We start from the raw sequence: 23,847 nt of genomic DNA, 5'->3' as shown, positions 1-23,847 counted from the left end.
GACCCTGTCACATGATAGAGGAGGTTCTCAGTACAGGACCCTGTCACATGATAGAGGAGGTTCTCAGACAGGACCCTGTCACATGATAGAGGAGGTTCTCAGTACAGGACCCTGTCACATAATAGAGGAGGTTCTCAGACAGGACCCTGTCACATGATAGAGGAGGTTCTCAGACAGGACCCTGTCACATGATAGAGGAGGTTCTCAGACAGGACCCTGTCACATGATAGAGGAGGTTCTCAGTACAGAACCCTGTCACATGATAGAGGAGGTTTTCAGACAGGACCCTGTCACATGATAGAGGAGGTTCTCAGTACAGGACCCTGTCACATAATAGAGGAGGTTCTCAGACAGGACCCTGTCACATGATAGAGGAGGTTCTCAGACAGGACCCTGTCACATGATAGAGGAGGTTCTCAGTACAGGACCGTATCACATGATAGAGGAGGTTCTCAGTACAGGACCGTATCACATGATAAAGGAGGTTCTCAGTACAGGACCGTATCACATGATAAAGGAGGTTCTCAGTACAGGACCGTATCACATGATAAAGGAGGTTCTCAGTACAGGACCGTATCACATGATAGAGAACATAATCCAGCCAAACTACGATCAGACTCCACACGCATATACACACACACACCAACTTGACTACACTCTCTCCTCTCTCCTGCTCTCTGGCCTCCAACTGAAAGTGGTTAGCGCCAAGCTCTTCATTCCTGTCAGGGCCTACTAGTTATGGACCTGTTGGACGTTCCAGTTCCTGTCACATGATTCTGACTGGGCCCAGAGCGTGTGTTTGTTTGTGTTTCTGTGTGTGTGTGTGTGTGTGTGTGTGTGTGTGTTTGTTTGTGTTTCTGTGTGTGTGTGTGTGTGTGTGTGTGTGTGTGTGTGTGTGTGTGTGTGTGTGTGTGTGTGTGTGTGTGTGTGTGTGTGTGTGTGTGTGTGTGAGAGAGAGAGAGAGAGAGTGAATTCATGCATGAAGGGGGGTAGATATGTACCTATCAGGTTCACAGGGTAAAATATCAACTTTGCAACATGTCTCTTGACTTTTCTAGATACACTGTTTAATCGTTCCATGAAATGACTTTATTTAAACCCTAGTGGCCGCACCCCCTTTTACTCAATACTTTAAAAGGTCAATAACGATGTGGTCAGTTAGCAAAGTACTCCAGATAGTATCCTGAAATAGACTTTTCTAAATTAAACCTCAATCCCAATTTAGCTAGAGTAATGGAGCAAACAAGAACGCTCTGAACAGACATCACCAGTCCTATTAATTAACAACAGCTCAGAACGGTTTGTTTAAAACTCCCAGACATCACCAGCCCTATTAATTAACAACACAGCTCAGAACGGTTTGTTTAAAACTCCCAGACATCACCAGTCCTATTAATTAACAACACAGCTCAGAACGGTTTGTTTAAAACTCCCAGACATCACCAGCCCTATTAATTAACAACACAGCTCAGAACGGTTTGTTTAAAACTCCCAGACATCACCAGTCCTATTAATTAACAACACATCTCAGAACGGTTTGTTTAAAACTCCAAAACAATACCAGTCCTATTAATTAACAGCTCAGAACGGTTTGTTTAAAACTCCCAGACATCACCAGCCCTATTAATTAACAACACAGCTCAGAACGGTTTGTTTAAAACTCCCAGACATCACCAGTCCTATTAATTAACAGCTCAGAACGGTTTGTTTAAAACTCCCAGACATCACCAGCCCTATTAATTAACAACACAGCTCAGAACGGTTTGTTTAAAACTCCCAGACATCACCAGTCCTATTAATTAACAGCTCAGAACGGTTTGTTTAAAACTCCAAGACATCACCAGCCCTATTAATTAACAACACAGCTCAGAACGGTTTGTTTAAAACTCCAAGACATCACCAGTCCTATTAATTAACAGCTCAGAACGGTTTGTTTAAAACTCCAAGACATCACCAGTCCTATTAATTAACAACACAGCTCAGAACGGTTTGTTTAAAACTCCCAGACATCACCAGTCCTATTAATTAACAGCTCAGAACGGTTTGTTTAAAACTCCCAGACATCACCAGCCCTATTAATTAACAACACAGCTCAGAACGGTTTGTTTAAAACTCCCAGACATCACCAGTCCTATTAATTAACAGCTCAGAACGGTTTGTTTAAAACTCCCAGACATCACCAGCCCTATTAATTAACAACACAGCTCAGAACGGTTTGTTTAAAACTCCAAGACATCACCAGTCCTATTAATTAACAGCTCAGAACGGTTTGTTTAAAACTCCAAGACATCACCAGCCCTATTAATTAACAGCTCAGAACGGTTTGTTTAAAACTCCAAGACATCACCAGCCCTATTAATTAACAACACAGCTCAGAACGGTTTGTTTAAAACTCCAAGACATCACCAGTCCTATTAATTAACAGCTCAGAACGGTTTGTTTAAAACTCCAAGACATCACCAGTCCTATTAATTAACAACACAGCTCAGAACGGTTTGTTTAAAACTCCCAGACATCACCAGTCCTATTAATTAACAACACAGCTCAGAACGGTTTGTTTAAAACTCCCAGACATCACCAGTCCTATTAATTAACAACACATCTCTGAACGGTTTGTTTAAAACTCCCAGACATCACCAGTCCTATTAATTAACAACACAGCTCAGAACGGTTTGTTTAAAACTCCCAGACATCACCAGTCCTATTAATTAACAACACATCTCAGAACGGTTTGTTTAAAACTCCCAGACATCACCAGTCCTATTAATTAACAACACAGCTCAGAACGGTTTGTTTAAAACTCCCAGACATCACCAGTCCTATTAATTAACAACACATCTCAGAACGGTTTGTTTAAAACTCCAAGACATCACCAGTCCTATTAATTAACAACACAGCTCAGAACGGTTTGTTTAAAACTCCCAGACATCACCATTCCTATTAATTAACAACACAGCTCAGAACGGTTTGTTTAAAACTCCCAGACATCACCAGTCCTATTAATTAACAGCTCAGAACGGTTTGTTTAAAACTCCAAGACATCACCAGTCCTATTAATTAACAGCTCAGAACGGTTTGTTTAAAACTCCCAGACATCACCAGTCCTATTAATTAACAGCTCAGAACGGTTTGTTTAAAACTCCAAGACATCACCAGTCCTATTAATTAACAACACATCTCTTCTTCAAAGAACAAGAAGGAAAGAAGGAGACATCTATTTACCATCCTTATTGATTGATTAAGACGTACAAATGGAAAGCTCCATTAGTCCAGCGGCGGGTGTAGATCTCGATTTAGCCCAGACCTTCGAGGCAGCCCAGAATGTTTGCAGGGAAGAACCAACCGGTCCCCACCCCCGGAGCATCGTGGGTAATTAGGTTAGTGGATATTTGGTGGTGTCATCAGGAAATTGAAAGACGGAACGCTAACCCTTTTGTTTCTAAAAGGGAATCAAAGAATTTATACATAAGTCACAGAAATCTCACAACTTAATTTGACTTGTATTGGCCAGTTAAAAGCTGTTTTCCCTGCCCGTCTGTGCACACAAGGTTTAAGGTGAGAGGGAAGGTGTAGTATACCTTCATTGCTCCGTATCCAGTAAAAAAACTAGATAATCCTAGGTACAGCTGACTTGTTTTACTAAGTCAATGTTGTCCTTCTCCTATGTGATGAAAAACATCATTGAACGATCACAATACTATAAACTTTATTAAGTTTAACTAAATTGCTTGTCAGGAAAACCAGTAGTTAGGAAAGTCACCTCAACAATTTAAAAAATGAAGTTGCCGTGTTTACTTACGTGTCAGTTAAATTTACGGTATATCTGTGTCGGGGTTAAATGGACATGACCCTTTTTATTGTTCAGCTATGTACTCATGAAGACAACTTGTCAACAGTGTCTTGACACCAGGTAAGGACACTGTATGGGCTGTAGTATCTACCAGAACCATGGCTTTAGAGAGTTGAACCATCTTTTTTAATATTGTTCTAATTGTAGACATTCAGTTACAGAACATTGTTGAAAGTGTATTCTCTATGTAATGTTAATGGGGATCTAACATGGCTGCCATGAATTTGTAAGTCGCTCTGGATAAGAGCGTCTGCTAAATGACTTAAATGTAAATGTAAAATAAGCATCATAATGCAAAAGCCACAGTGTTCCAAATCTATGGTTCTGGAACCGACCAAGACTCTGTGTGGTCCCTGCTAGACTGGTTCTGGAACCGACCAGGACTCTGTGTGGTCCCTGCTAGACTGGTTCTGGAACCGACCAGGACTCTGTGTGGTTCCTGCTAGACTGGTTCTGGAACCGACCAGGACTCTGTGTGGTCCCTGCTAGACTGGTTCTGGAACCGACCAGGACTCTGTGTGGTCCCTGCTAGACTGGTTCTGGAACCGACCAGGACTCTGTGTGGTTCCTGCTAGACTGGTTCTGGAACCGACCAGGACTCTGTGTGGTCCCTGCTAGACTGGTTCTGGAACCGACCAGGACTCTGTGTGGTCCCTGCTAGACTGGTTCTGGAACCTACCAGGACTCTGTGTGGTCCCTGCTCGACTGGTTCTGGAACCGACCAGGACTCTGTGTGGTCCCTGCTAGACTGGTTCTGGAACCTACCAGGACTCTGTGTGGTTCCTGCTAGACTGGTTCTGGAACCGACCAGGACTCTGTGTGGTCCCTGCTAGACTGGTTCTGGAACCGACCAGGACTCTGTGTGGTTCCTGCTAGACTGGTTCTGGAACCGACCAGGACTCTGTGTGGTCCCTGCTAGACTGGTTCTGGAACCGACCAGGACTCTGTGTGGTCCCTGCTAGACTGGTTCTGGAACCTACCAGGACTCTGTGTGGTTCCTGCTAGACTGGTTCTGGAACCGACCAGGACTCTGTGTGGTCCCTGCTAGACTGGTTCTGGAACCTACCAGGACTCTGTGTGGTCCCTGCTAGACTGGTTCTGGAACCGACCAGGACTCTGTGTGGTCCCTGCTAGACTGGTTCTGGAACCGACCAGGACTCTGTGTGGTCCCTGCTAGACTGGTTCTGGAACCTACCAGGACTCTGTGTGGTCCCTGCTAGACTGGTTCTGGAACCGACCAGGACTCTGTGTGGTCCCTGCTAGACTGGTTCTGGAACCTACCAGGACTCTGTGTGGTCCCTGCTAGACTGGTTCTGGAACCGACCAGGACTCTGTGTGGTCCCTGCTAGACTGGTTCTGTAACCGACCAGGACTCTGTGTGGTCCCTGCTAGACTGGTTCTGGAACCGACCAGGACTCTGTGTGGTCCCTGCTAGACTGGTTCTGGAACCGACCAGGACTCTGTGTGGTCCCTGCTAGACTGGTTCTGGAACCTACCAAGACTCTGTGTGGTTCCTGCTAGACTGGTTCTGGAACCTACCAGGACTCTGTGTGGTCCCTGCTAGACTGGTTCTGGAACCGACCAGGACTCTGTGTGGTCCCTGCTAGACTGGTTCTGGAACCTACCAGGACTCTGTGTGGTCCCTGCTAGACTGGTTCTGGAACCGACCAGGACTCTGTGTGGTTCCTGCTAGACTGGTTCTGGAACCGACCAGGACTCTGTGTGGTCCCTGCTAGACTGGTTCTGGAACCTACCAGGACTCTGTGTGGTCCCTGCTAGACTGGTTCTGGAACCTACCAGGACTCTGTGTGGTCCCTGCTAGACTGGTTCCGGAACCGACCAGGACTCTGTGTGGTCCCTGCTAGACTGGTTCTGGAACCGACCAGGACTCTGTGTGGTCCCTGCTAGACTGGTTCCGGAACCGACCAGGACTCTGTGTGGTCCCTGCTAGACTGGTTCTGGAACCTACCAGGACTCTGTGTGGTCCCTGCTAGACTGGTTCTGGAACCGACCAGGACTCTGTGTGGTTCCCTGCTAGACTGGTTCTGGAACCGACCAGGACTCTGTGTGGTCCCCTGCTAGACTGGTTCTGGAACCGACCAGGACTCTGTGTGGTCTCCTGCTAGGACTGGTTCTGGATGAGATGAGATGGAGACTGAGAGCTTCAGGCGGTGTGTTTTTTGTTGTTGTTGTTGCAAGATGCAGGATATTATCAAGCGCGTTTAAAAAAAAATTATAGTAAAATGAGTACAAAACCTAGATAACTAACCTCTATCATGTGATCGATTACCCATTTTGACAATACCCACCAAATGACTCTGACTCATTCTGACCCAGTGAGTGTGTAATGTAGTGAGTGTGTAATGTAGTGAGTGTGTAATGTAATGAGTGTGTGGTATTGAGTTTGTGAGTAGTGAGTTTGTGAGTAATATTGGTGGTGTGACAGAGGGACAGAAGAAGGATAGGAAGCCATTGGAGTGATGAACAGGATTACCATGCATTGCCAGTCATTGACTGATGCAGCTCAGTGGAAGCAGCCCTCTGGTCTCTGCTGGCCATCATCAAAGGAAAAACACATTGACAGACAGAGAGCTTTATAACGCTCTCATTGATGGGTTCAGAGGCTTGACTTTACAGCAACATAACACTATCAGTACACATTACAGTATATAGTCTAACTACCCCAGCAGAAGATGATCTGTGTACAGGCTACTACTTCGTCTGGTGTATTATATTATCATCTTTGTCATTTTTTTGTTGTTGTTGCATAAATCATGAATCTCATGTTTGTTGAATGTGATCTTGTTGTCCCGTGTTTATTTCCAGGTGTGCGTCTGGATCGTGTGAGGGGTGGAAGACAGAAGTACAAGAGGAGAATGGGGGATACAGAGAACGGGGCCTATCTAGGCCTGACACTTCCCCCTCCTGCCAAAAAGCCATGTGAGTCACAATAATAGTTACCCTTTCTGCTTGTATTATACTTAGGGCCCTGTGTATTGGTGTACCATGTCACATGACCTGGATTTTAACCTTTTATTTTAAGCCTTTTCCAGAAATTAGAATTACAGCAGTTGGTGCTCGGCCGTCTGACATAAAACGACAAGTGGGAAGTTCGATGAAAACGTTTTTCAAATCATATGAGCAAAAAATATTTAGCTTTATCTGGAATGCTAAACCAGACAAGATAAAGCATGCCTATCTATATAATGAATATGAACTGGGTGGGTTGAGATTATTACATTTAAAATCCATAAACGTCTCTCTAAAAGCTTCATTGATACAAAAGTTTTACTTGAACCCAAAATGGTTCTCAAGTAGATTACTAAAGCAATCTATTGTTTAAAAATGGCCTTTTTGTCTTTGTGCAGATTTGCCATGTCTCATTTTCGATTAATTGAAAATGAAACCTTTTTCAAAGTATCTCTCTTTTTCAAAGAAGCATTGCAGAGCTGGTTACAATTCCAGTTTCATCCCACTGAAACGATAGAACAAATATTATGGTTAAACTCAAATGTACTGGTCGATAAAATACCTGTTTTATGGAAAGTTTGAAAAGGGTATTTTGTTTTTAAATGAAATTGTAAATTGGAGTGGTAGTTGTTTTTCATGGAGTTATCAGAATTGTATGGGAAGGTCTGCTCAATCCAAGAGTACAACCAATTGATTACAGCATTACCCCAAAAATGGAGGTGGGAGGAGGTAGGGAACTATAGGATAAAACCTGGCATAGGAATAAAAATAGCATAAATAGGAAAGTATACCAGTTTCATTTGAGGACCAGGATGTTGACAGCTGTGCCATACAGATTGCAAAATAGTTGGGAAGAGCTTTTGATGTACCGATTCCATGGTACAGGGTGTATGAGTTGATATATAAAACTTCGCAAGATCCAAGACTTGGTGTTTTTACTGTACAGAATTATTGCCACTAATGAAATGTTGATTATTTGGGGCATACAATCATCGCAGCTCTGCAGTTTTTGTGAGGATAGAGAATCAATAGACCATTTATTTTGGTATTGCCTTCAGGTAGCCTGTTTCTGGTCTCAGGATCAGGAATGGCTGAAAAAGCATAACATTGATCTAAAATTGACCCTAGACATAGTACTGTTAGGAGATCTGGAGAGACCGGGTCAGTCAATTACTAATATACTAATACTCTTAAAGTATTTATCTTCAACTCACAATCTGTGGATTCTGTTCAATTAGACAGATTCAAGTTGTATGTTAAACATCACAGCATAGTTGGGTGGCAGGTTAGAGCGTTGGACTTGTAACCGAAAGGTTGCAAGATCGAATCCCCGAGCCGACAAGGTAAAACTCTGTTCTGCCCCTGAACAAGGCAGTTAACCCACTGTTCCTAGGCCGTCATTGAAAATAAGAATTTGTTCTTAACTCACTTGCCTAGTTAAATAAAGGTTAAAAAAAATATGTATATTTAAACTGTTCAAAAGATACATGGTACTTAGAAACCCGACGAGAGTGGCCAGCAGAGATGGGTGGGATGGGCTGAGGGTTGGGATGTGGAATTGGAGACAAGTGGGAGTGGAGTTGCTGGGCGGGGGGTTTGAATGACACTGAGGGGCAACGTTGTTATATCTATTGCCTGAGGCTGATGCCGTGCAGGAGTTTGTACACATGCATATACACACACTCTCATTTAAATACACACACGTGCAAATACACGGACATACACACACACACACGTGTAAATAGTGCCATACAATGCCCTCATAAGTATCCAGTTGGTCTTGCTGTTATGATCTTTGTTGTCTTGTGTGTTTTTGCGTTGTTGTTTTCTGTTTTCCTTTATTTATCTCTTTTGTTCATTTTGTTGGTGTCTTGGGGGTGTGGAGTGGAATTTATTTTATTATGAATCTCTCTGGGAACTGTGGGGGGGGGGGGATTCTGGATGGTTGGTGGCCTGGCGTTTGGGAGCTTGGGCCAGTGGCTGATAGATCGCTGGCTCGGGTCCCCATTTTTGACCTTGTGGGAGATCTGTGGACGTGCCATTGAGCAGGGTGTTGACCCTGTGGGTCGCTCTGGATGAAGGAGTCTCTGCTAGATGACTCAATGTTGAGCGGCTTCAATGCAAGTAGGTTTTAAATTAATCATACGTTTTCAACTAAAGGTACAAATCCAGGTCATGTGACATGATCCACACGGAGTTCTACCACACGGGGTTCTAAACATGGTGCATGTTGGGTTGTGAAACACTAATATCTCACTATGCAATCTACTCTAAACCTCTGTCCATCCACAGCCATCTAATCACACATCTTGTTCTCTCTCTCTTCTTGTTCTCTCTCTCTTCTTGTTCTCTCTCTCTTCTTGTTCTCTCTCTCTTCTCCCCCCTCCCCTCTCCCCCTCCCTCTCTCTCTTCTTGTTCTCTCTCTCTTCTCCCCTCTCCCCCTCCCTCTCTCTCTTCTTGTTCTCTCTCTCTTCTCCCCTCTCCCCCTCCCTCTCTCTCTTCTTGTTCTCTCTCTCTTCTTGTTCTCTCTCTCTTCTCCCCCCTCCCCTCTGCCCCTCCCTCTCTCTCTTCTTGTTCTCTCTCTTCTTGTTCTCTCTCTCTTCTCCCCCTCCCTCTCTCTCTTCTTGTTCTCTCTCTACTTGTTCTCTCTCTCTTGCTCTCGGCCAGTGACAAAGATCGTGTCTCACCTGCTGGTGGTTGAACCAGAGAAGATCTATGCCATGCCAGACCCGACCATGCCAGACGGAGACATCAAGGCCCTGACCACACTGTGTGACCTGGCTGACAGAGAACTGGTGGTCATTATCGGCTGGGCCAAACACATCCCAGGTAGGAGTACTGTATTACCTAACCACATCCCAGGTAGGAGTACTGTATTACCTAACCACATCCCAGGTAGGAGTACTGTATTACCTAACCACATCCCAGGTAGGAGTACTGTATTACCTAACCACATCCCAGGTAGGAGTACTGTATTACCTAACCACATCCCAGGTAGGAGTACTATATTACCTACTATATTACCTAACCACATCCCAGGTAGGAGTACTGTATTACCTAACCACATCCCAGGTAGGAGTACTATATTACCTAACCACATCCCAGGTAGGAGTACTATATTACCTACTATATTACCTAACCACATCCCAGGTAGGAGTACTATATTACCTAACCACATCCCAGGTAGGAGTACTGTATTACCTAACCACATCCCAGGTAGGAGTACTGTATTACCTAACCACATCCCAGGTAGGAGTACTATATTACCAAACCACATCCCAGGTAGGAGTACTGTATTACCTAACCACATCCCAGGTAGGAGTACTGTATTACCTAACCACATCCCAGGTAGGAGTACTGTATTACCTAACCACATCCCAGGTAGGAGTACTATATTACCAAACCACATCCCAGGTAGGAGTACTGTATTACCTAACCACATCCCAGGTAGGAGTACTGTATTACCTAACCACATCCCAGGTAGGAGTACTGTATTACCTAACCACATCCCAGGTAGGAGTACTATATTACCTAACCACATCCCAGGTAGGGGTACTATATTACCTATCCCAGGTAGGAGTACTATATTACCTATCCCAGGTAGGAGTACTATATTACCTATCCCAGGTAGGAGTACTATATTACCTAACCACATCCCAGGTAGGAGTACTATATTACCTAACCACATCCCAGGTAGGAGTACTGTATTACCTAACCACATCCCAGGTAGGAGTACTATATTACCTAACCACATCCCAGGTAGGAGTACTATATTACCAAACCACATCCCAGGTAGGAGTACTGTATTACCTAACCACATCCCAGGTAGGAGTACTATATTACCAAACCACATCCCAGGTAGGAGTACTATATTACCTAACCACATCCCAGGTAGGGGTACTATATTACCTATCCCAGGTAGGAGTACTATATTACCTATCCCAGGTAGGAGTACTATATTACCTATCCCAGGTAGGAGTACTATATTACCTAACCACATCCCAGGTAGGAGTACTATATTACCTAACCACATCCCAGGTAGGAGTACTATATTACCTAACCACATCCCAGGTAGGAGTACTATATTACCTATCCCAGGTAGGAGTACTATATTACCTATCCCAGGTAGGAGTACTATATTACCTATCCCAGGTAGGAGTACTATATTACCTAACCACTCCCAACATATCCCAGATAGACCTGGAGGAAAGAAACATTAAAGCCTCAACTCTTTTTGAATAAGTGCTCTCATTAACTCTCTCACAGACAGACAGACAGACACACACAGACACACACACACTCTAAGGATAATGAACATCTGGTCCTCATCTACCCGGAGGGGAGAGACAGTTCCATATTCTACACTTGTAAATCAATAGAGAGCAACTGAAGCCGTGTGTGTGTGTGTGTGGCAGTTGGGAGGATGATGGGGGTAGGGGTACCTCCCTTTACGTCAATGTATTCCATTTCAATTTGAGACTTAGTCAGTAAGAGGATTGTATTTCTTTAAGACTGATTACACAAGGAGCAGGCAGTACCATTGGTTTATTTAGGGAGGTACTCATTCCTCTCGACTCAAACCTACATCTGAATAGTTATACACTTTCTTAGATCTCATTGTTTTCAGGAGTCTTATTTGAAAAATAAGAATTTAATTTCCTTAAAATAAATAATTAGAATTCTCTTAATATATCATCCCTCTGTAGATATTCCCAGCATCCAATCTATTCACTGTTGGCATCGCTGGGTTGATCTCTCCTCAGCTATTTGCCCTGAGAGTACTGTTCTTGGGTCAGTAGTGGGAGATTACAGGGTGGACCCAGAGGAGATGTACCGTCAGTAGTGGGAGATTACAGGGTGGACCCGGAGGAGATGTACAGTCAGTAGTGGGAGATTACAGGGTGGACCCGGAGGAGATGTACCGTCAGTAGTGGGAGATTACAGGGTGGACCCGGAGGAGATGTACAGTCAGTAGTGGGAGATTACAGGGTGGACCCGGAGGAGATGTACAGTCAGTAGTGGGAGATTACAGGGTGGACCCGGAGGAGATGTACAGTCAGTAGTGGGAGTTTACAGGGTGAACCCAGAGGAGATGTACAGTCAGTAGTGGGAGATTACAGGGTGGACCCGGGGGAGATGTACAGTCAGTAGTGGGAGATTACAGGGTGGACCCAGGGGAGATGTACAGTCAGTAGTGGGAGATTAGACTACATGATAGCCAGGTAACAAGTATCATTAACAGCCTTTATGATCAGTCCATCATTAGCGTGCTAAGAGGAGTGAGGACCCTCTCTTTCAAATTGTTTAACTGGTACCCAAACACACGTAGAACATAGTTTATGATACAGTGCATTCGGAAACTATTCAGACACCTTGACTTTTTCCACATTTTGGTACGTCCCAGCATTATTCTAAAATTGATTCATTTGTTTTTCCCTCAATCTACACACAATACCCAATAATGACAAAGCAAAAATAGGTTCAGACATTTTTTGCAAATGTATAAAATAAAAACTGAAATCACATTTACATAAGTATTCAGACATTTTAATCAGTACTTTGTTGAAGCATCTTTGGCAGTGAACACAGCCTCAAGTCTTCTTGGGTATGATGCTACAAGCTTGGCACACCTGTATTTGGGGAGTTTCTTCCATTCTTCTCTGCAGATCCTCTCAAGGTCTGTCAGGTTGGATGGGGAGCGTTGCTGCACAGCTATTTTCAGGTCTCTCCAGAGATGTTCGGTCGGGTTCAAGTCCGGGCTCTGGCTGGGCCACTCAAGGACATTTAGAGACTTGTCCCGAAGCCACTCCTGCGTTGTCTTGGCTGTGTGCTTAGGGTTGTAGTCCTTTTGGAAGATAAACCTTTGCCCCAGTCTGAGGTCATGAGCGCTATGGAGCAGGTTTTCATCAAGGGTCTCTCTGTACTTTGCTGCGTTCATTTTCCCCTAGATCCTGATTAGCCTCCCAGTCCCTGCCGTTGGAAAAACATCCCCATAGCATGATTCTGCCACCACCATGCTTCATCGTAGGGATGTTTTCCTCCAGACGTGACGCTTGGCATTCAGGCCAGAGTTCAATCTTGTTTGTTTCATCAGACCAGAGAATCTTGACGCTTCTTCCATTTTAGAATGATAGAGGCCACTGTGCTCTTGGGGACCTTCAATGCTGCAGAAATGTTTTGATACCCTTCCCCAGATCTTTGCCTCGACACAATCCTGTCTCGGAACTTTAAGGACAGTTCCTTCGACCTCATGGCTTGGTTTTTCCTCTGACATGTACTGTCAACTGTGGGACCTTATATAGACAGGTGTGTGCCTTTCCACTTGTCCAATCAATTGAATTTACCACAGGTGGACTCCAATCAAGTTGTAGAAACATCTCAAGGATGATCAAAGGAAACAGGATGCACCTGAGCTAAATTTTGAGTCTCATAGCAAAGGGTCTTTAAATTTGTGCTAAATAATAAATGTAAAAAAAATTCTGAACCTGTTTTCACTTTGTCATTATGGGGTTATGTGTGTAGATTGAGAATAGTTTTTTTTTTTACATCTGTTTTAGAATACGGCTGTAAAGGCTGTGAAGTAACAAATTGTGGAAAAAGTCAAGGGGTCTGAATACTTTCCGAATGCACTGTAGATGTGACTTCATCTATTTTTAGGTGTTTAAATGAAATATATTTGGAAGTATGTTGTGCTATTGACAGGCCACCCCCTCGTGATACCTTACTGCGTTTCAAGTTGAGTGAACAAACGTGCAAAAATGTGCGAACATAAAATGCAAGCTATTCGTTGCATGTGTTTGTTAGTGAGACCTCTGACCGTTTGACTTTGTAGTATCCGTCAGCAGTGGTTTGAGGGGATGACACGGAGTAGCCTGAATAGTAGACACACACACACACACACACACACACACACACACACACACACACACACACACACACACACACACACACACACACACACACACACACTTGCACATACACACAGGCCTCATGGCGTTGTATCTCATTGTCATGGGGAGTCCTGATTGGCTGTTACTTACACATGCTGTCATGACAACCAGGCAAGAATCATTGGCATGGCTGCCACAGGTCAGAGGTCACCGTTAATTTGTGCAGCTGCACGGCACAGTCACCACTTGCAGTACAATCATACTATACGCATGCACTGCAATGATTCTTCTCTCGTTCACACACATTTACACACAACCCTGCCACACTGTCAGATGAGAGGAGGGGGAGGGTCTCTCTCTCGCTCTCTCTCGCTCTCTCTCGCTCTCTCTCGCTCTCGCTCTCTCTCGCTCTCGCTCTACCACAGGCCCAGTCATGTCATTACCTCTGTCTCTCTCTCTCTCTCTCTACCACAGGCCCAGTCATGTCATTACCTCTGTGTCTTTATTGGGCCCATGATGACCCTTAGGAGCACTGTAATGATGGCAAATTAATAGAGTAAACTGCTGAGGGAGAACTGTTATCTGTGAGGGAGAACTGTTATCTGTGAGGGAGAACTGTTATCTGTTGAGGGAGAACTGTTATCTGTTGAGGGAGAACTGTTATCTGCTGAGGGAGAACTGTTATCTGCTGAGGGAGAACTGTTATCTGCTGAGGGAGAACTGTTATCTGCTGAGGGAGAACTGTTATCTGCTGAGGGAGAACTGTTATCTGCTGAGGGAGAACTGTTATCTGCTGAGGGAGAACTGTTATCTGTGAGGGAGAACTGTTATCTGTTGAGGGAGAACTGTTATCTGCTGAGGGAGAACTGTTATCTGTTGAGGGAGAACTGTTATCTGTTGAGGGAGAACTGTTATCTGCTGAGGGAGAACTGTTATCTGCTGAGGGAGAACTGTTATCTGCTGAGGGAGAACTGTTATCTGTTGAGGGAGAACTGTTATCTGCTGAGGGAGAACTGTTATCTGCTGAGGGAGAACTGTTATCTGTTGAGGGAGAACTGTTATCTGCTGAGGGAGAACTGTTATCTGTTGAGGGAGAACTGTTATCTGTAAGGGAGAACTGTTATCTGTTGAGGGAGAACTGTTATCTGCTGAGGGAGAACTGTTATCTGCTGAGGGAGAACTGTTATCTGTTGAGGGAGAACTGTTATCTGTTGAGGGAGAACTGTTATCTGCTGAGGGAGAACTGTTATATGCTGAGGGAGAACTGTTATCTGCTGAGGGAGAACTGTTATCTGCTGAGGGAGAACTGTTATCTGCTGAGGGAGAACTGTTATCTGCTGAGGGAGAACTGTTATCTGCTGAGGGAGAACTGTTATCTGCTGAGGGAGAACTGTTATCTGCTGAGGGAGAACTGTTATCTGTGAGGGAGAACTGTTATCTGTTGAGGGAGAACTGTTATCTGCTGAGGGAGAACTGTTATCTGCTGAGGGAGAACTGTTATCTGCTGAGGGAGAACTGTTATCTGCTGAGGGAGAACTGTTATCTGCTGAGGGAGAACTGTTATCTGCTGAGGGAGAACTGTTATCTGCTGAGGGAGAACTGTTATCTGCTGAGGGAGAACTGTTATCTGCTGAGGGAGAACTGTTATCTGTGAGGGAGAACTGTTATCTGCTGAGGGAGAACTGTTATCTGTGAGGGAGAACTGTTATCTGTTGAGGGAGAACTGTTATCTGCTGAGGGAGAACTGTTATCTGCTGAGGGAGAACTGTTATCTGCTGAGGGAGAACTGTTATCTGCTGAGGGAGAACTGTTATCTGCTGAGGGAGAACTGTTATCTGTGAGGGAGAACTGTTATCTGTTGAGGGAGAACTGTTATCTGCTGAGGGAGAACTGTTATCTGCTGAGGGAGAACTGTTATCTGCTGAGGGAGAACTGTTATCTGTTGAGGGAGAACTGTTATCTGCTGAGGGAGAACTGTTATCTGTGAGGGAGAACTGTTATCTGCTGAGGGAGAACTGTTATCTGCTGAGGGAGAACTGTTATCTGCTGAGGGAGAACTGTTATCTGCTGAGGGAGAACTGTTATCTGCTGAGGGAGAACTGTTATCTGCTGAGGGAGAACTGTTATCTGCTGAGGGAGAACTGTTATCTGCTGAGGGAGAACTGTTATCTGCTGAGGGAGAACTGTTGTGAGGGAGAACTGTTGTGAGGGAGAACTGTTGTGAGGGAGAACTGTTGTGAGGGAGAACTGTTTCGATAACACAGACTGGAACATGTTCCGGGATTCATCCGATAACATTGAGGAGTTTACTACATCAGTCACCGGCTTCATTAATAAGTGCATTGAAGGGGCCTCCCGAGTGGCGCAGCGGTCTAAGGTGTCACTACAAACCCGGGTTCGATCCCAGGCTGTGTCACAACCGACCGTGACCGTGAGTCCCATATAACATGTAATGCCACAACAGATTAGATGAACTGGAGTGAGAGCTGTGAGCATTAAAATAGATGTTCGACCAACTTTGTATAACTCTTAAGGACACCTGCCGTTTGAATGACCGACTGACCATGTGAATCCAGGTGAAAGCTATGATGCGTTATTGATACTCGTTAAATCCATTTCAATTAGTGTAGATGAAGAAGAGGAGACAGGGTAAAGAATCATTTTTAAAGCCTTGAGACATGGATTGTGTATGTGTGCCATTCAGAGAGTGAACGGGTAAGACAAAGATTGAAGTGCCTTTGAACGGGGTAATGGTGGTAGTAGGTGCCAGGTGCACCGGTTTTGAGTGTGTCATGAACTACAACGCTGCTGTTTTTTTTTTTTTTTACATTCAACACTTTCCTGTGTGTATCAAGAATGGTCCACCACCAAAAGCACATCCAGCCAACGGCAGGCCAGTGGTCGAAAATGGGTCATTAATGAAAGTGGACAAAGGAGGCTGACGTAAATTGTGCAGAGCAACAGACGGGCTACAGTTGGACAGTCCAGTACAACATTGGTGACCAAAGCCCCTTAAAATAGACACGAATAGGGTACGGCAGCCGACGACCTGACAGAGTTCCACCTCTTTCAGCAAAAAAAACTACAACTGCGGTTAGAGAGGGTTGAGGAACGAAAACAGTGGAGAAGGTGAAAAACATTCCCTGGTCTGATGAATCCTGGTTCCTGCTGTTTCACGCTGATGGGAGGACTAGGAAGTACATGTGTCCATCATGCCGCATGTCAACATTGCAGGCTGGTGGTGGTGTAGGGTGTATTTGCATGGCACACATTGGGCCCCTTGATAAAAGTTTTTTAATGCCACGTAATATCTGAACATCATTGCCAATCTGGTGCATCCCTTCATGGCAGCAGTCTATCCATCTGCGAATAGATTTTTTGGGGTTTTTTTGCAGGACAATGCCCTATGCCACAAGGCTAGATTTGTCCCGGAATAGTTGCACAAACATGACAGTGAATTCTGCTTACTGCAGTGGCCTGCCCAGTCAGCATTGGAGTCAACATGGAACGCTTTCGAGAACTTGTAGAGTCCATCCCCCGACAAATTGATTCTGTTCTGAAGGCAAAAGGGGGTGGAACTCAATATCAGGAAGGTGTTCTTAATGTTTTGTACACTCAGTGTCTCATAGTTCCGTTTTTACAAACTGAGTTTCTAGTGATCTGACTTTGAGACATTCCCAGAGTAAAACAAGTGTGTGTATATATATATATATATTACCCCCTTGTTCATTAGTAAACTTTGCTGGAAATTACATTTTCTTTGTGACCTAGCTCCTTGCTTTAACTAATAAATGTGGAAAATCACAATTGTGTATTTGATCTAAAATCCACATGCTGGCGTGAAAGTCTAACACCCTCCACATGGAGCCAATAAGGCAAACATATATTATATATATATATATTCTATATATGCCTAAACCCTACTTATCATCCTCTAGGATTCTCCAGCCTGTCTCTGGCAGACCAGATGAGTCTACTGCAGAGTGCCTGGATGGAGATCTTGGTCCTGAGCATCGTGTTCCGCTCGTTGGCCTGCGAGGAGGAGCTGGTGTATGCTGAGGACTATGTGGTGGATGAGGAACACGCTCGTCTATCCGGCCTGCTGGACCTGCACGTTGCCATCCTGCCTCTGGTCCGACGCTATAAGAACCTGAGCATGGAGAAGGAGGAGTTTGTCACGCTCAAGGCCATCGCCCTCGCTAACTCGGGTACGCACACAGATGACAGACACGCACAAATTATTATTATATTTGCTGAAATATGTCAGACTCATAAAACCTATTGTTGATGGGAGACACAGGAAACAGTCCCCCTTTTGAAGATTGACGTTAGAGTATGTCTGAATGGTCAATCTCTGGTAAATCTAAGTAGCTGACACGTAATTAAAACAAAACAAAATGTCACCAATCTCAGAGGGCAATCGCATCCACACAGACGATCTGAGATAAGAGGGGACAAAGGGGTCAACAACACGGCTGTTTAATTAAATGTCCCTGCTGTGCCACGGTGTGTGTGTGTGCTCACTTCTGAATGCACGTGTGTGTGTATAGCATCAGTGTTCTATCTCCTCCCTCTTTCTCTCTCCTCCCCTCTTTTTCTTTCTCTCTCGCCTCCCCTTTTTCTCTCCTGCTTTCTTTCTCCCCTTTCTCTCTCCCCCTTTCTCTCTCCCCCTTTCTCTCTCCCCTCTCTTGCTCTCTCCCCCCATCTCTCTCCCCTCTCTTGCTCTCTCCCCCTTTCTCTCTCGCCCCATCTCCCCTCTCTTGCTCTCTCCCCCCATCTCTCTCCCCCATCTCTCTCCCCTCTCTTGCTCTCTCCCCCCATCTCTCTCCCCTCTCTTGCTCTCTCCCCCATCTCTCTCCCCTCTCTTGCTCTCTCCCCCCATCTCTCTCCCCTCTCTTCCTCTCTCCCCCCATCTCTCTGTCTCTATAACAGTAGCTTCCTGCCAGCGCTCCACAGCCAAGGGGGATATATTTAGCATTTCATTAGGAAAACAGTGTCTGTCAATAAAATGTGTTAAGTGGAGTGGAATGAGCATCAGGGAGCGACGGGGCTTGTTTGTTTCCATGTGAAGATGCCTCTCTCCTATCGACAGTTTGCTTGTCCCCTTACTAATCAATGACTGTTTGGAGGGTCCTGTCCCTTTACAAATCTATGACTGTTTGGAGGGTCCTGTCCCTTTACAAATCTATGACTGTTTGGAGGGTCCTGTCCCTTTACAAATCTATGACTGTTTGGAGGGTCCTGTCCCCTTACTAATCAATGACTGTTTGGAGGGTCCTGTCCCTTTACAAATCTATGACTGTTTGGAGGGTCCTGTCCCTTTACAAATCTATGACTGTTTGGAGGGTCCTGTCCCTTTACAAATCTATGACTGTTTGGAGGGTCCTGTCCCTTTACAAATCTATGACTGTTTGGAGGGTCCTGTCCCTTTACAAATCTATGACTGTTTGGAGGGTCCTGTCCCTTTACAAATCTATGACTGTTTGGAGGGTCCTGTCCCTTTACAAATCTATGACTGTTTGGAGGGTCCTGTCCCTTTACAAATCTATGACTGTTTGGAGGGTCCTGTCCCTTTACAAATCTATGACTGTTTGGAGGGTCCTGTCCCTTTACAAATCTATGACTGTTTGGAGGAAATGTTTTCTCCTGGGAGAGGGGTATAACAGAAAGGGGAGCTGAGGGGCCAGAGCTGAGGGGCCAGAGCTGAACACTGTCTCACGGAGATCTGGTGCTGTTTGTGTGACAGCTGTGGAACATCATGGCCATTGATTTAGTAATTAGCTCAGTATCGATGGGATCTACTCCGGCCAGCTGATGGATTACATGGAAATTGTTTCTTCAAAGTTAGTTTTGCATTACGCCCTTCACACACTGAACACAACCACACACACACCCACACATACGCAGTGGAGTATAGGATCACATCAGTTTTAACATGAAGGGCCAAATGAAGACTGGAACAGAACACATGTGTAGTCCACATAGGCTAGTTAATTTCCCTAGATAGAAAGATAATTTATACAGAAGGTGTGTGTGTGTGTGAAAACGGCTAGCTGCCTGGTAAGAAACACTTAATCAGTCAGTTAAGAATATAATTAGCCCTCTACTTTACTTTCTTCTGCCTCATTTACACGTTCTGTCACTTCTCTTATTTTACTGTTTTACTCTGTTCATACCTGTCTGGAACTTTGGGAACAAAATGGAGGGAGTTAACACTTGATTTATAAACAGGCAGTCCCATGGTGAATCATCCAGTGATTTATAAACAGGCAGTCCCATGGTGAATCATCCAGTGATTTATAAACAGGCAGTCCCATGGTGAATCATCCAGTGATTTATAAACAGGCAGTCCCATGGTGAATCATCCAGTGATTTATAAACAGGCAGTCCCATGGTGAATCATCCAGTGATTTATAAACAGGCAGTCCCATTTGGTGTCTCATGAAAAATTATGTTGTCCTGTGTTCGAAACATTACGCAGTTCACACAACCAGACAATTTCCACTGCATATCAAGTGTCAACTCGATCCAGTCAGGACATGCTGCTGTGCAAATCAAATGCACTTTCGAACAGCGTTATCCCTAACCGGAAATCCACTAGCCAGCAATTGATTGTATTTTGGCCTAAGCAGACTTCATATGAAGTGGAGGTGCGTTTCAGTTCAGGCTAGGCTGCTTTTATTAGAGTTTTTTTTATGAGGGAACTGGTTTCTCTTTCTTATGTAAACTGGGGCCATCTGCCGCTATCCTTCACTTGAACGATAACACACACACACTAATTCATTAGTAGATGAGATTATATGGTACAGTATATGGTCCAGTATACAAAGAAATGAATATTTTTCCCTGCCTATCCACAGCATATTTCTATTTATGCAGCCGAGCCATTCTCTCCCTGGAGTCCTAGCCACGCACAGGCATTTATTAAGTCCAGTGATTAACCATTCACTAGAGAGAGAGAGACTCTCACAAATTGGATGCTTGCTAAAAGGAGCCACTGAATTTAAAGTGGCTCCTAAAAATGTTTATTTACGAGCTACTTTTTGTTGGCATTAAATAAAAGACAACTAAAGTTTCTGTTTCTCTCTCTCGCTCCCCCGTTCCCGCCTCCTCTACCTTCCTGCCTCCTCTCCCCCCCCTTCCTGCCTCCTCTCCCTCCCCCCTTCCTGCCTCTTCTCCCTCCCCTTCTCTCCCTCCGTCCCTTCCCGCCTCCTCTACCTTCCTGCCTCCTCTCCCCCCCCTTCCTGCCTCCTCTACCTTCCTGGCTCCTCTCCCCCCCTTCCCGCCTCCTCTACCTTCCTGCCTCCTCTCCCCCCCCTTCCTGCCTCCTCTACCTTCCTGCCTCCTCTCCCCCCCCTTCCTGCCTCCTCTACCTTCCTGCCTCCTCTCCCCCCCTTCCTGCCTCCTCTACCTTCCCGCCTCCTCTTCCCCCCCCCTTCCTGCCTCCTCTACCTTCCTGCCTCTTCTCCCTCCGTCCCGCCCCTTCCCTCCTTCTCTCCCTCTCCCCTTCCCTCCTCCTCCTCCCTCCGTATAGACTCCATGCATATAGAAGATGTAGAGGCTGTTCAGAGGCTCCAGGACTCTCTCCATGAGGCATTGCAGGACTTGGGTGCCCACAACACGGAGGACCCTCGGCGGGCAGGAAAGCTGCTGATGACCCTTCCCCTGCTCCGTCAGACCGCGGCCAAGGCCGTGCAGCACTTCTACAGCATCAAGGTGCAGGGGAAAGTGCCCATGCACAAACTCTTCCTGGAGATGCTGGAGGCCAAGGCTTGATGATTGGACCGGGGGATTGACGGACAGCTGCATCACCCAATGAGGAGGATGGACAGCCCGTGAATAGGTGGGGTAACACCATGGAGACCTATGACAGCTACGGGATGAAGTTGACTGCTGTTACTGTGGCTCGAAACCCACGTCTAGAACTGAAGAAAAGAGCAATAGAGCAGGAAAATAGACCAACAGATTTTAGGGGTGAATATAAAACGCTTTGATGTAGGATATAGTCATGTATATGAAGATGCTGTGTACAGAACTGTGGGTCTTGTTATAATCAGAGACCTTTGCTCTAGATCACCGGTAGCTACTGGGAGTTCTTTCTCTTTTGTTTTATAATCTCAGTTGTAAAGAGGTTTGTTTCTTTTCACCTTGAAGCTGAAGTATGACTATTAGTAATATGTTGTGATGAATCTGAATGGTTAGAGCCACTCAGTTATCTTTTTTGTTTTATAATCTCAGATGTACAGCATTACAGGTAGTGGTATATATGTATTTATGGTTATTGTGTCAAATTGCAGTGTTAAAGGGGTTTGGGGATGATTTCATATTATGTTCATCAACCTCAAAGAAACAGATCCCTACACCTATGAAGATAAAAGCTTCTGAAGTCTTCCTAACCAGATCTGGGTTCAAAATATGTTGAACGTTTGAGTCTGCCTGGAGTGCCATATGGGTGAGATTTGCCCTTTTGGGACTATAGCATTAATTCAGTTGGTCAAGCAAACTCATTCCAAATACTATTTGAACCCAGGTCTGTTTGTAACATATTTACCTCCTAGTTTCATCAATAACACTGTCCATCCATCCAAGTCTGGTGCTTAGGGAGGGATGGAGTCCACTCTTCTAAAAAATATATATATATATATATATATATATATATATATATATATATATATATATATATATATATATATATAAAATCTGAAAGGGTTCTTTGGCTTTACCAGTAGAACTCTTTCAAAAACCTTTTTTGGTTCCAGGTAGAACTCTACTTGGAACCAAAAAGGGTTTTCCTATGGAGGCAGCCGAATAATAATTTTTTTAACCCTTTAAATCTGAGTGTAGTGAACTGGTGAGCGCATAGATGTAGGATCTTAATTTGATCACCCTGTCTCAGGAGAACTTTCTTGCAATGCAGGAAATTAAAAACTTGAGTACTTGGCAGGAAATTAAAAACTTGAGTAATTGAGGTTTAAAAAGGCTTCTGGCATTTGAAATTTCAGACTTGATTTTTCTTTACAAAAAAATGTATCAACCACTACAAAAATGTCCATTTTAATTATGATCCACATAATAATTAACATTTCCTTTTGCCGCAGGATTATTTCCCTGCTGTAGCAAACTGGCTCAAATTAAGATCCTACATCTGTACAGTAGTTAAATAATATGTTGCACTGAGTCTCTGGGTCCTAGGTAATGTGGCACTAATGAATGTAGTACATTAGCTCGTTCTCACTGGTAGTATCTGTTCATCACTACTGCTTTTAGATACTAAAGACACCTAAGCAGAATGTGTGTGAAGTGAATCTGTGGAGGCTGCTGAGGGGAGGATGGCTCATAATGGCTGGAACGAAGGGAATAGAATGGCATGGAAACCATTCCGCTCCAGGAATTACCACAAGCCCCTCCTGCCACCAACATCCTGTGGTGTGTGTGTGTGTGTGTGTGTACATTTCAGTTAACACTTATAACACTGCAAAGAATAAAAGTGTATGGACTCAGACCTCTAGTCAACAATAATAACATGGTGTATGGACTCAGACCTCTAGTCAACAATAATAACATGGTCTATGGACTCAGACCTCTAGTCAGCAATAATAACATGGTGTATGGACTCAGACCTCTCAACAATAATAACATGGTGTATGGACTCTGACCTCTCAACAATAATAACATGGTGTATGGACTCAGACCTCTCAACAATAATAACACGGTGTATGGACTCAGACCTCTCAACAATAATAACACGGTGTATGGACTCAGACCTCAACAATAATAACACAGTGTATGGACTCAGACCTCTAGTCAACAATAATAACATGGTGTATGGACTCAGACCTCTAGTCAGCAATAATAACATAGTGTATGGACTCAGACCTCTAGTCAGCAATAATAACATAGTGTATGGACTCAGACCTCTCAACAATAATAACATAGTGTATGGACTCAGACCTCTAGTCAGCAATAATAACATAGTGTATGGACTCAGACCTCTAGTCAACAATAATAACATAGTGTATGGACTCAGACCTCTAGTCAACAATAATAACATGGTGTATGGACTCAGACCTCTAGTCAGCAATAATAACATAGTGTATGGACTCAGAACTCTAGTCAACAATAATAACATGGTGTATG

At 44.5% G+C, this 23,847-nt stretch overlaps 1 protein-coding gene across 1 annotated transcript in view; it reads left to right on the top strand.

Moving 5' to 3' along the window:
• LOC106608285 (steroid hormone receptor ERR2-like) overlaps positions 1-22,318 on the top strand; it is a 93,388-nt gene extending 71,070 nt beyond the window's left edge. The window contains exons 4-7 of the mRNA XM_082977077.1: positions 6,677-6,790; positions 9,488-9,649; positions 17,649-17,918; positions 21,245-22,318. Coding sequence (XP_082833203.1) covers positions 6,677-6,790; positions 9,488-9,649; positions 17,649-17,918; positions 21,245-21,486 — 788 coding nt within the window. The 3' untranslated portion in view covers positions 21,487-22,318. The remainder of the gene's footprint in view (positions 1-6,676; positions 6,791-9,487; positions 9,650-17,648; positions 17,919-21,244) is intronic.
• Positions 22,319-23,847: the final 1,529 nt, after the last annotated feature.

The sequence above is a fragment of the Salmo salar genome, chromosome 06, assembly GCF_965601325.2.
Source record: "Salmo salar chromosome 06, fSalSal1, whole genome shotgun sequence".
NCBI lineage: Eukaryota > Metazoa > Chordata > Actinopteri > Salmoniformes > Salmonidae > Salmo > Salmo salar.
This window is presented reverse-complemented; position numbering and strand designations above follow the sequence as displayed.